The sequence below is a fragment of the Chiloscyllium punctatum genome, chromosome 40, assembly GCF_047496795.1.
Source record: "Chiloscyllium punctatum isolate Juve2018m chromosome 40, sChiPun1.3, whole genome shotgun sequence".
NCBI classification, from domain to species: Eukaryota; Metazoa; Chordata; class Chondrichthyes; order Orectolobiformes; family Hemiscylliidae; genus Chiloscyllium; species Chiloscyllium punctatum.
In genome coordinates this window covers 54682748-54697085 of record NC_092778.1, presented here as the reverse complement: position 1 = coordinate 54697085, position 14338 = coordinate 54682748, and the positions used below count along the sequence as shown (strand labels likewise).

The 14338-nt window shown below is 40.0% G+C and overlaps 1 protein-coding gene across 10 annotated transcripts in view; it reads right to left on the bottom strand.

Moving 5' to 3' along the window:
• The window catches only part of axin1 (axin 1), a 127435-nt gene that overhangs the window by 21100 nt on the left and 91997 nt on the right, over window positions 1–14338 (bottom strand). For 9 of the 10 annotated variants that reach the window (XM_072559938.1, XM_072559940.1, XM_072559939.1 and 6 more), the window contains 2 exons: window positions 8195–8332; window positions 4208–4758 (listed from right to left, as the gene is read on the bottom strand). In XM_072559938.1, the coding sequence (XP_072416039.1) occupies window positions 4208–4758; window positions 8195–8332 (689 nt within the window). The remainder of the gene's footprint in view (window positions 1–4207; window positions 4759–8194; window positions 8333–14338) is intronic. The other variant, XM_072559946.1, reaches the window with a different exon arrangement.

Sequence of the window (14338 nt, the reverse complement as noted above, 5' to 3'; positions counted from 1 at the left end):
TTGATTTTTTCCAATCAGAAAAAGACTCACTTTCTGTTGGCTAGTAAATCCTCTGTCCAAGTTAATAAATTATACCTAACCCTCTGTGATCTTACCTTGCGCATAAACCTTGTGTGTGACACCTTATCAAATGCTTTCTGGAGTCCAGATATACTACATCTGCAGGATCACCATTATCCATATGGCTTTATACATCTTCAAAGAACTCTAGTAAATTGGTCAAACATCATTTAGTCCTCATAAAATAATGCTGACTCTGATGGATTGTGTTATTGACTTATTAAATGTCCTGCTAATACTGCCTTAAAAATGGATTCTAACAACTCCCCACAACACATATTAAACAAACTGGTCTGTAGTTTTCTACTTTCTGCATCTTGCTCTTGAATAAAAGGTGTTATGCTGGCATTTTTCCAATCCACTGGAACATTTCCACATCCAGGGAATTTCAGAATATTATAACCAAATGATGCACTATCTCTGCTGCCACTTGTTTTAAGACCCGATGACGTAGGCCATCAGACCCTCGGAACTTATCTGCTGTCAATTCCAACAATTTGCTCAGTACCTTTCCCCTTGTGATGATATTTGTTGCATGTTGCTCCCTTTCTACCACCTCTGCATTACCTATTACTATTGTGATGGTACTAGTGTCCTCCACAGTGAAAACTGAAGAAAAATATTGATTTAGTGACTGCTATTTCTGTGTTCCCCACTATTAACTCTTCAATCTCATCTTCCAAGGGACCAACATTCACATTAGCTACTTTAAGTTTGTCATAAAATCTCATACCTGTTTACAGTTTACTTATTCTGCACATCTCACAGATATGACCATTTTCCTCTGCAATTCCTAAGTTAATAGTAGCCCCAAATGCTGGATATGGAATTTCCTACCCAAGTCCCAAAATTCAGCTTTGGAGCTTTTAAAAAATTTAGGAGATCTTTGTTTTTCTGGAAGTGTATGTATGTTCAATTCTGAAGCTGTAGCAACTGTTAATGCTTAAGACATGGTCAGAGATTGACACACAAAGACAGAAAAAGAGTGCTTCAATGTTAATTTTGAACTTTTTTCTAGCTCTAAATTGGGTTACTGGATCTCACTGCTTTAGGTTTAATTTGAAGTAACGTTTTGTTTAATCTTTGCACTATTTTGCAATACTTAAAGGATGATTGAGCAGAAAATCTAATAAGGGCAAAAACTCAAATATATTAATTCAACCAAAATATTAGGGATTAGTGGTTTATTGAGGTGCTGGAAAAGCACAGCCATTCTCTTCATCAGGAACGTAATGAAGAGCTGATGCTCGAAATGTCAACTCTCCTGCTCCTCAGATGCTGCCTGACTGGCTGTGCTTTGCCAGCACCACACTTTTTGACTCTGATCTCCAGCATCTGCAGAGCTCATTTTCTCCTTAGCGGTGTATTGGATTGGTTTAGCGATTCCTGAAACAATTCTCCAGATTCACTGCTCTGTTGTATTTTGGTAATCTGATTGAGACAGTATTCACTATCCAAATATGGCCGTTGTACCTCAATGTAACAAGCGGTGCTGATTTTCAATTATTTTTAACAAGCACAGTTACTTGGCATTGTTGCTTTAGTGACCATATACAGAGGAGCCTCGGTTATCAGAATTCCAATTATCCGACAATCGGATTATCCAAAGGAGATCTCGAGGTCCCAAGGTCCCAATGGAAACATTACATCAAAGCATGTTTCCAACAGCGATCAAACAGGCACCATCTCCAAATGACTGTCTGCCCGCCCCCCCTCTCTCTCTCTCCCTCCCTACATTAGATTAGATTAGATTACTTACAGTGTGGAAACAGGCCCTTCGGCCCAACAAGTCCACACCGCCCCGCCGAAGCGCAACCCACCCATACCCCTACATTTACCCCTTACCTAACACTAGGGGCAATTTAGCATGGCCAATTCACCTGACCTGCACATTTTTGTGACTGTGGGAGGAAACCGGAGCACCCGGAGGAAACCCACGCAGACACGGGGAGAATGTGCAAACTCCACACAGACAGTCGCCCAAGGCTGGAATCGAACCTGGGACCCTGGCGCTGTGAGGCAGCAGTGCTAACCACTGAGCCACCGTGCCGCTTCCCTGAAGTCCTATACAGGTGTGTACCCTAAACTCAGCTTCCCCAGATAATCTCTCCAACATTGTCCTGTGCAGGGCAAAGGTAGAACCTGTCAAAAAGTTGCAGTAAAAAGTTGTGTGGGGGGGCTGTGGCTGCGTGAGAGTGTATGTGCTATTTGGAGATTTAACCCACAAAGGCAACTACAGCAATTTTGGTGTCCAGTCCAGCTGCCCAGAGTGGGGGAGAGTGTGTACAGGGTTGGGGGGCAGTGTTGCACAGGGTCAGGGCGGTGTTGCATGGGGTCGGGGGACAGGGTTGCACGGGGTCGGGGGGTGGGAGCGGTATTGCACAGGGGCGGGCTCCCACTCACTGTGCTGCTGCTGCAGCAATCTCCTGAACAGGGAGCAGACATTAAAAACTCAGAGCCCCAGAAGAAAGGCATTTAATCGATTAACCAAATTGTGCCCACCTATCATGTTCGGATAATCGAAGTTCCCCTATACATTAAAACAAGATTACAAAATACTTTATGATCTCATACAATTTGAACCTTCAAATATTTTAATAAATCTATAATCATGTCTTGGATGTAGGCATAGACTCTACCATAGACAGGTTTGCAGATGACACTAAACAGGTGGGAAAGTAAGCTGCAATGAGAAAATATGAAATTAAAAATAGATATGGACATAATAAATGGGCCAAAATTTCACAGATGAAGTAGTTGTTGTCCAATTGTTCTTCTTAAGTGTGCCTCAAAATTTAACTGTCTCCTTAGTTTGGTATAGTTTACAAAATTTAACAAGTACGTACTATGCTGCAGAAACCAAGTCAATAATGTAAAAGTAGAAACGGTATGACAAGGGCACCATACAGCACCCAGCATTTCACTCTAACCTGAAGTCACTATGGATGCACCCAAAGCCTTGAGTTATTTCCAGACCTCTAACAAGCGTCATCTTGGAGTCATTGTGAATCCAAAAATACCATAATTGTTCCCTACCACATTTTCTCCCTGACACCAAGCACAACAGTCACTAGTTCAATTGCTCCATCCATTCTTTGTGCAAAATTGCTGGTCACTCTATAAATCATAAAAGGAACTCCAAAATTTCTCCCCTTAAATAGAAATTCCTTGTGCACCAATAACCTCTCAAAGGTGAAGGTGCTATAGTTCCACAGGACCGTTCTTTCAGAAGGCTGACTGGTGGTTGCTTAACCTGAGGGTCACCATGGTTGAAAAGATTAAGGAGAGTCCTTCAGGTAATGACAGCCAGTGCAGGTGATGAAACCATACTGTTGCATCATTCTGTATTCAAAAACAATTGTCCAGCTAACTGAACCCCTCCAATAATCTATATACACACCATGAACAACACTGTGATAAGTATGTTAACCCTTTGTACAAAACACAACCCCCAAGCATTCTCTCTTCTGGCTGTCCATCACCTGCCAAGCCTTCACCTAACAGAGCTCTGATCCATCTGGTTCACTTCGCTGACATTGATCATTCGATCATCTTCAAACTTCTCCATTAACATGCTTCTCTCCTAGATCCACAGTTTAAATGTCCAGTCCACCTTTGGTTTCTGTCCCATTCGTCATCGACGTGCAAACATTTTGGAAGCATCTTTTACAACAGTAAGGAATATCAAGTTCTGTATTAGTATTTTTGATTAACTGGAAATCTGTTGGCACATTTTCTAGCTTCCCAACTAACAAAGACTCTGATGAGCCATCATTTCTTCCAACTTAAAGCTAGCAAGACCACAAGTACAGTTTTAAGCATTTGTGTATCCAGGTTAGCGATGTCTTCAGATTTCTAAGACATCACTCAGGTCAGGTCAGAAGGTATGGAAGCTTGTCATAACAATCAAGACTGAGCTTTAATTCCAAAGTCTCTTCTAATCAGTTTGAGATGAACTCTAGCACTCCCACTAGAATCACAGTTAAGGTAACTGAACTCAGTGCAGACCAGGTGCCATAACTGGGTCATCAACAAGGCTTCAAAGCAAGATTCAATGCAATTATTTACTGAAGCATGAGGTAAGCTTTCAAAAGCAGTCAGTATAGCATTACTAACAGAAAAACAACAGGACAATGGTTTCACCTACCCATAATTTGAAGACTCCACCGAATTAGGTGCCAAACCCATGCTTTCAGAATAGTTCCTTGATTTTGTTGCATAGTGGTGTGAATCAGCATTCCAGAAGTTACTCTGGACTCTCTGTGTGGCTTCTGCCTCAATTTGTTCTTTTGGTTTCATCCCATTGTGATGGTGAATGTGGTGGTAAACATGTTTGTGATGGTACATGTTTGGAGCCTCTACTTTCCCACCAGTCTTGGACACATGTTTATGCCCTGAAGGTAGCACCGTTCCTATTAAACTTGTAGCCTTCCCATTAGATAAACCATCAGGAGAGCGGGACTTTGGAGAATGCCTTCCAGGTCCTGGAGATTGGCAACCTGGGGTCTTCATCACACGCTGGACATGTTCATCAAGAATGGATTCTGGATTCTCTTCATGAGCATCACGCACTTGTAATCCGCCACAGCCCATCTCAGAATAACGCGAGTTAAAGTGGTGCATAGCCTGGGCAGGTGGTAGTTTGTGACTAACCACAGACGGACCTGATGAAACATCTGCATCCTCACCTTCTTCCTCCTAGAAGAGAAATCAAAGAAATAATTTAACTTTTAGTCCATATTCATTGTCAAATGGTTGCTTCAACATTTAGATCCATCTTTTACAGTGGCCTCTGACTAAAAGCTTAGTATTTTCCAATAATAGAACACTATGGAACTGGTTTTGATCTCTTTTGGTCTTAGTCTCATTTGCTGTCATATTTCCAACTTTTGAGAACCCCTAACCATCCTAAGTAACTACATTACTAAACGTTAATGAGGCAATATGATTATAGTCCATTTTAGAAATATTGCCAACATTTTGCCCACTTGCTTACCTATCAAATATCTATAAACTGTTTGTATCTGTCTCACAATTTGTCATTCCACTTATTTTTATGTTGTTTGCAAATTTTGCTACAGTACATTCGCTTCCTTCCACCAAGTCATTAACACATATTGTAAATAGCTGCACTGATCCTTGTGAAACCCCACTTGTTATACATTGCCAACCTGAAAAAGAACACCTTATCTCCACTTGCTGTTTCCTGTCCATTAGCCAATTCTCTGCCCATGCCAATATAATACCCCCAATATCACTGGTTCTTATGACGTACCTCACAAAACTTTACCTTGTCAAATACGTTCTGGAAATCCAAACACAACATATCTACCAGTAGCCCTCTATCTAATCTGGTTAAGATTTCCTCGAAAAACTCTAATATTAGTAAGACACTACTTCCCTATTGTGCAGTTGTTCTGACTCAGCTTGATTAGGTTATGATTTTCCAAACATGCTGCTACTACTTCCTTAATAATTGATACCAACAATTTTCCAATGATAGATGCTGGGCTAATTGGCCTGTAGTTACCTGCTTATCTCCATCCCTTATGAATAGGGGTGTCATGTTGGCAGTTTTTCAATCTTCTTGTATCCCTTCTGATTTTTGAAAAATTAGAACCAATGCCTCCCACTATCTCTGTGGATACTTCTTTTAGGATCCTAAACTGCAAGCCTTTCACCCCATTTGTTTGTCTCATACTATTTCTGTAGTGATGGTGATGGAATTGTACTATTTAGCATTGTGGATGTTCAAAGCATCTTTCATTGTAAAGACTGATGCCAAATATTTAATTTCTCTGCCATTTTCTAGTTTCCCATAGGTATCTCCCCACAGGGATCTATGTTTACTTTGACTTCTCTTTTCCTTTTTAAAAGGGGTAATATGATTATAGTCTATTTTACAAGTACAAAATAAACTGAAACAAAAGACTATTCAAATAAATCATGGGCTACGATCTAAAAATACCTTTGAGTTTGTCTTAAAGTTTCTTGCCATGTTAGTTACATGTTTATAATCTAATTTAAAATTTCTGTCATCTATGAATATCTAATTACAGCAACAGAAATGTCATATCGGAATTCTTAGGTGCCACATAAAAGACATCCACATAATTGGATAATAAACAAAAAGTCATGTGTGGATCAAGTGTGGTGAATTGTGACAACAATGTGATTGAGAAAGCCATATTAAATTAGGTTATGGCCTGCAGATGGCACTATTGGATCAGTTCATCGATGATGAATGCTAGCATCTTTGGTCACTAACTACAGGTGTTAATATTTTAAGTACATTGTTATTTGAAGCAAAATGCACATGAATAATCTTAAGTACTTTCCTGATCAAAAAATAAGTTAAATTGAATACTAATTACATCACAGGATATGTCTGGCTAAATATTCATGTTACTAAAATGTACTGTGCACTTCAAAAAACTGTGAACGAGACATGTAAGCTTCACAAATTGTTTTTAAAACCCTAATCTTAAATTGCCACAAGATATTTTCCTTCTACCTTTCTCCTATCTTATTGATGACCGTAAATTAAATGTTACCTTCTTCGCAATACAGATTGTTACCACCAATGAATTCTGTTATAAACATCAACATTTCATTAAAAAACTCTAAGGAAAGATATTTCAGTTCCTAAAATTAGGGAACATTATTCACGTAGGGGATAAAATACCTGCAGATTACTAAAACAGAAACTAAAACATTTGCACAGATAACCATAATGTGGCTTCCAGGAAACATCTGAACCCACAGCTGTAATTTCAGACCAATTAGCCATTCAAACAACACCTTGAGAAAAAGAAAACAGGCAGGAATCACTTTTTTCCTGAAGTACAAACACATTCGACCAATTAAAACAACGCAGTGCCAAATGGAATGTGGAAGAGTTTACAGATTACTTATCAATTCTACCACATTCACCAAAAGAGGCCAGTTATGAAAAAGGAATAAACTTAATGAAGTTGAAAAATAGACAAATGAGTAAAACAGCCTATGGTTTACAATGCAATTAGAAGCATCAGTGTGTAATGCAAATATAGCCAAATTTTCAGAATTCTATCAGCCAAGATGCCATTCAGATTGGAAAAAACCAAAAAGCTGAGTGGACTTATTAACCACAGTCATGGTCAAATTGGTAAACAAAGGAAACATCTTGGTGGTGAGAGAAGGCTGGTGACATGCACCACAGAATCAACTTTGATAATCATCATTCAGGTTCTTTAGAAAAGCTGGCATGAAACATAATTTCAAATCAGTTGTTCTGTCTGACTATCAATCTGGATGTTGACCAGTGAACAGACCCACTTAAACTGTGTTAAGGAACCTGAAGGACCATCACCGATTATTGATGGTCTACATGCTGGTTACTATGAAGTCTTAGGCAAAGGTGGGCTGCCAAAAACAACCAGTTGTTGTGGTGGAGCCTGTGTATTGATAGCATCCTTTTTTAAATTGGTATGTTAATAAAATACTGCCACTTTAAAAGTGAAAATTAAGCCTGAATGCATAGACTTAAAAATAAATGCATGAATTAAGTGACCTGAGGGGGGATAATGCAATGTACTGAAAGATGTGTTTACAATATCTCAAATGATTTTGTGCAAGATTACGTCTTGGGGATCTCCTAAATGTACAGGTACATAATTCTTTATCGGAAATTCTGAAATCCAAAGTTACTTTCGTGAAGTTTTTTCTGTATCACAAGGTTATTTGGCATGTGAACAGGTGACCCAACTCCACACCTACTCGACCCACGTCGCTCAGATGTGATGTGGCGGCGTGGCCCAGCACTAGCAGGCATCACTTGTGTTTCAGTGCTCGTACTAGTCACATGTGGGTCTGCTGTTTGCTAAGACTTTTTTTATTTCACTGTGACAATGTCATTCATTCTGAAATCTGAAAAACAACTGGCCCCAAGGATTTCGAAAAAAGGTTTGGGTACCGATGTACCACATCGGCTTATTTTTGGTGATCAATGTGTCTGTTGCCACATAGCAATCACACAAACAAAAATAATATACATTGTAACAATTGAGAAAGCCAGACAACAGTGCCTTAGATTTGCAGTTAAAGACTTCATTTTCATGTATGTTAGGGTTTAAACTCTCATCACAAAACCTACCGCTCTTACGCGTTTAAGCCGTTCTTCCAGCTTTTCCTCTGCCTCTCGCTCTCGCAGCACACTTTCCAGCCGACTGATGAGTTCTGCAGCAAACTTTTCCGGTTCAACATGGATATCCTTTGGCATCCGATACGTGCGCTATTTAGATCAAAATGATTACATGTCAATAAAGGGCTGACATTAATACAAATTCTCTCAGCAAGTCAGTAAAATATTGAAATGAGGTAACAGCATTTTAAATTCATTTTGAAAAAGCACAAGAAACAGGATCCAGCTTTACAAGAATTATGAAAGTGATAATTTCTCTTATCAACAAAAGCAAACCACTTGGAGTTTCAACATTATACAATTAGCTTAGAGCAAAGTGGTACCAAATGAGGAGGGTTAGTGGATCTGGAAAATACAAATTGGAAATTAGAGTAAGTTGCACAGAAAAGGGGCAGATTTATAGGAACTAACGTATAGCACAGAGGAATAAAAGGCAAGACTTGAAAATAGCTTCACAGCTAGTGTTAATATGGATAATAAAGTTAACCTGCAACAATAAAACAAAACCAAACAAGATTTCAAACCGACATTGATTTGTATGGTGTAGCACAGAAAATTGTAATGAAACTGTTGACTGGTCAGTCCACACCTTGGGTGTTGCATCAAGCTTTAGTTAGCAAGAGACAATCAACTGCCGGAGGCAATGCAAGGGTAGAGGTGTTAACTATGATAACAGGGATCAGACTAAGATGACAGAATAGAAAAACTTCACAAAATCACAAACCTAACTGTACAGGATTCTGGAATAGTGGTGCTGGAAAAGCACAGCAGTTCAGGCAGCAGAGGAGCAGGAAAATAGATGTTTCAGGCAAAAGCCCTTCAGGCAGAGTGCCCAAAGGGTGGAGAAATAAATGAGGGGAGGGTGGGGGTGGGGAGAAAGTAGCACAGAGTACAATAGGTGAATGGGGGTGGGGATGAAGGTGATAGGTGAGGGAGGAGGGTAGGGAAGATAGCAAAGAGTACAATGGGTGGATGGGGGTGGGATGAAGGCGATAGGTCAGAGGGGAGGGTGGAGTGGATAGGTGGAAGAGAAGATAGGCGGGTAGGCAAGTCACGGGGACAATGTTGAGCTGGAAGTTTAGAACTGGGGTGAGGTGGGGATGGGGAAATAAGGAAACTGTTGAAGTCCACATTGATACTCTGGGGTTGAAGTGTTCCGAGGCAGAAGATGAGGTGTTCCTCCTCCAGGCGTCGGGTGGTGAGGGAGTGGTGGTGAAGGAGGGGTGGTGAAGGAGGCCCAGGAACTCCATGTCCTCGGCAGAGTGGAAGGGGGAGTTGAAATGTTGGGCCACAGAGCGGTGCGGTTGATAGGTGCGGGTGTCCCAGAGATGTTCCCTAAAGCGCTCTGCTAGGAGTCGTCTCCCCACCCCCCTCTCATTTATCTCTCCACCCTTCAGGCACTCTGCCTGTATTCCTGATGAAGGGCTTTTGCCCGAAACGTCGATTTTCCTGCTCCTTGGATGCTGCCAGAACTGCTGTGCTTTTCCAGCACCACTAATCCAGAATCTGGTTTCCAGCATCTGCAGTCATTGTTTTTAACCTAACAGTACAGGACACTACTCAGACACTAACTTCTACACTAGCTCGCCACTGCAGCAATCTACCTGTGGCACTCCCCTGCCTTCTCCCTGTCGCATCCCTCCTTTTCAGGTAGGGATCCAATCCCCTATTCAAAACAAAGTTAAAAATTACGTAACACCAGATTATAGTCCAATAGGTTTATTTGGAAGTACTAGCTTTTTGGAGCGCTGCTCTTTCAGGTCGTTGTGGAGTAAAAGATCATAAGTTACAGAATTTATAGCAAAAGTTTACAGTGTGATGTAACTGAAATTATATATTGAAAAATCCCTGGATTGTTTGTGAAGTCTCTCCTCTTTTAGGATGAGCATGTTGGTTTCAGTTCTTTCATACATAAAGCACAGAACATTTAAAAGTTACATTCTCAAGTGAACTTAAACAACTGGTGTCATGTCGGCCCAGATAACATTAAAGGTGTGAGCTGCCCTGTGTGAGGCTATCTGTGCCCCAATGATCAGACCGATCCTAATAGAAAAAAAAATGGATTTACAGAATCTGACATGGATTCATGCAGTTTTTGAGCAAAGTAAAATGTAATTCTGCAAGCACAAAATTAAACATATTGAGGACAGATAGATTTCTAATCAGTTAGGGAATCAAAAAGTTATGGGAAAAAGACTTGCAAGTGGAATGAGGGTTATCAGATCAATCATTATCTTATGGAATGGCAGATCAGACTTAATGAACGAATGGCCTACTTCTGCACTTACATCCTATGAATCAGATTCTGGAGGAGAGGATGTATCTTTGAAAATTGGGACTACATTACCATGCGTAGCCACCTTGGTATCAGGTTTGTGCAGAAATAGTATTTACATACTAGACTGTTAACTTTGCTAACAGTGCAATTTAAGTGTTATGAAAATGCATATCGTTAAAATACATATATGGTATTTCATGCTGCAGTGCTGGAATTTGATTATTTTTAAGGCAGTTCTGAGTTACTTTCCTTTTGGACCTTAAAGCATCCTTGTCTATTTTAGCATGGCTCAAGTCCGATCTAGCTCAACTTGCTTTCTGTTGATTTCACTGGGCAACCTAACTACTTAATGAAAAACTACTTCATGAAACTCCATGAGTGCTGCAGGGGCACAGTCCAATGCAAATTCCCTATGAACAGGCAGCAATATTGTAGCTGTTGGTAGGTTTGTGGGCTACAATGATGCCTACGAACACACAAATGGCTACTGATGAACCTAAAAGGACCCTATACCAACAACCAGCAAAACAAATGTAATTTATAAAATACTATGCAAGGACTGTAACAAACGCTATATCGGACAGACAGGCAGAAAACTAGCCACCAAAATACACGAACACCAACTAGCCATCAAAAGACATGACCCACTATCATTAGTATCCTTACATACAGATGAAGGAGGACACCACTTCGACTGAGACAATGCATCCATCCTAGGGCAGGCTAAAGAGAGACATGCTTAGGAATTCCTACAGGTTTGTCATTCAAACTGGAACTCCAATAAACTCATCGATTTGGACCCCATTTACCAACTCTCAGAAAAAGAACCGGAAATGACATCATCCACCTTAACAAGACAAATAGAAAGTGGGACAGAACACCAGTGCTTCAATAGAGGCTCACTGATGATATCACCTAGCATGGTGACAAATCGTCTGAGAAAAAAACCTACCAGCTCAGCGAGCAAACCTACAACCTGAACCTCAATGTGAGCTACAAACCTTCTCAAAAATCACAAACGGTTCACAATAATTCAGGTATGGGCTGACTAGTGCCTTCTATAATTTTAATAAGACTTGCTGATTTTTAAACTCCAGTTCCTTTGAACTAAAAAGGTAATTTTCCTTCTGCATTACCTGCTGGAACTTGGATGCTAGATTTTTGCGATTTACAAACGACAACCCTCAAATCACTCTGTTGGAGTCTTCTACCATCTTTCAAAATTTAAATAACATTCAACTTTTCAATTCTGACAATGCATTCACATCCTTAATCCAAGTTGTTAACCCACAGGTTGCCATCCCAAAAATACCTCGGTTATGCTTATTGTATCTTCTATTAGTTAGCCAATACCCCATCCATGCTAATTTACTACCTCTAATACACTGGGCTCTCATCTCACTAAAAAAATTTGCCTTATAAGCAGTACCTCTAATGCCTGAAGGAAATCCAAATATATTACATCTACTGGTTCCCTTTAATCTATCTAGTTTGCTACCTCTCAAAGAACATGATTGATGCTGGATTCCCTACTTCTCATCATTTAAATAAATGATTTGGAGGTGAGTATAGGAGGCATGGTTATTAACTTTACTGATGACACTAAATGGTGTAGTGGACAGTGAGATTATCTCAGAGTAAAATGGGACCTTGAACAGCTGGCGCAATGGGCAGAAGTGGCAGATAGAGTTTAATTTAGATAAATGTGGGGTATTGCATTTTAATAAGGCAAATCAGGGCAGGACTTATACAGTACAATAGTAAGGCCCTGGACAGTGTTGCTGAACAAAGCGACCTAGGGGTCTAGGTGCATAGGTCCTTGAAGATTAAGTTGCAGGTCGACAGGATGGGGATAGCGGTATTTGGCACGCTTGACTTCGTTGTTCAGAATATTTGCATACAGGAGTTGGGACATCATGTTGCAGCTGGACAGGACACTGGTGAGGCCACTTTTAGAATACTATATTCACTTCCAATCACCCTGCTTTAGGAAGGATTTTATTAAGCTAGAGAGGGTTCAGAAAACATTTACAAAGACGTTACCAAGATTGGAGGATTTGAGTTATAGAGCGGCTAAATAGGCTGAGGTTTCTCCCCCGGAGCACTGGAGATGAGGCATGACTTTATACAAGTTTAAACGGTCATGAGGGGAATGGATTGGGTGAATAGCCAAAGTCTTTTTCCTAGAATGGGGAAGTTCAAAGCTAGAGGGCATTTGTTTAAGATGAGAGGAGAAAAATTTAAACAGGACCTGAGGGGTAACATTTCACGGTGGTGTGTGGGGAATGAGCTGCCAGAGGAAATGGAGGGATGGAGGCACAATTGTAACATTTAAGTTGCATCTGATGGGTATATGAATAGACAGGGTTTAAGAGGGATACGGCCCAAATGTTGGCAAATGGGACTAGGTCAGATTGGGATGCCTGGTTGGCGCAGATGAGTTGGATTGAAGAGTTTGTGCTGTTTGACTATGAATATGTTAAACATGATTTTTCCTTCATTGTTTTATAGCTGTACTGCTTTACAAGTAAGGATCACCACAGTACTGTCATCAACTTGCATGAATTGTAACTTCAGAAATTTAAGAAAACACTGCCTACAGTTGGATGGTAACTTCAGTTGAATTACAAAGTGTTGAAGTTAATTTTGAAGGAAAAATGTCAATTTACCCAGTTAGATTGATTAAAAATGTTGGAGAGAGTTATATATTTACCTGAAATGTTACTTGCACAAAAATAGCCAAAGGTTATTGTAGCAGCTTCAGGAAATAATTACACATTGTGAAATTATCCTGCAAAATCTATGCACTAGTTAACAGCTACATCTGGGCCAATAAGAACACCAGAATCCTCTTTCAAAACATCGGGTTAGTTTTAAACTAACCCACCTGCAGGAACTAGAATGGCTGAACCCAGAACTCAAAAGTGCACCGTCTGAAATCAATGCAAATCAATCATTAGACAGGAGCTTAAAATGGGTATCTGATCCAATCCACTCAGTTGTCTGCTAGTCTAAACTTACACATATGTATGCCTGTGTCACCTAGGCAATAACGTAAGTAAGAATTTTACATTAATAACCACTGAGGACAATTTTGAGGATTATGCAACACTTATAAAACGTGGCTTGTAATTAAGTTTATTCTTTATGCACAGTGAACACAGGAAATCTTCTTTGCAGCTCCCTTACACCCCCACAGTTACAACTTACTTTGATGCTGAAACCTTTTTGTTACTCAGTGTCCATTCTTCACTTTTATTGAGCTACAGTGCTATTTGAAAGAGAGAGACCTTAATTGCAAGGATAAAAGCCAGGAGTTTAATAGCGTGTTATGCCCTTCCTTTCAAAACTGACATTTATTTTTCCCTTACTTCAAGTTTAGCTTTTATGCCAATGTTTCAAAATACCTCATTGCTGTAGTTGAAATACCAGTAGATTTACATCTCAAATGATTGAGTGCTTTGAAGTCAGATGAAGGGCAACACAGATTTTGTGTAAACTGTAACATTTTATTGTTAAGCTATAAAGACAAGCTAAGATAACCTACTTGGATATATCTTTTATTTCAGATCTAACTTGTGCAAAACCAACCAATTTCCCCTATTCAGTTTCATCTTTTTAAAAGTGATGAATAAAACAGAATCACATCCGGATAAGGCTGATCAGTCAAGGTTTCTCTACAGCAACCATGCAGTAAGAGCAGCAATGTGAATGAACAGAGGGCTGCGCAGCTGGGAATAGCCAGTGCCCAATCGTTGCAGCTATTCACAACCAAATGATCAAAGCTGAAGACTAGGTCTTCTGCAGCTTAAGGATGA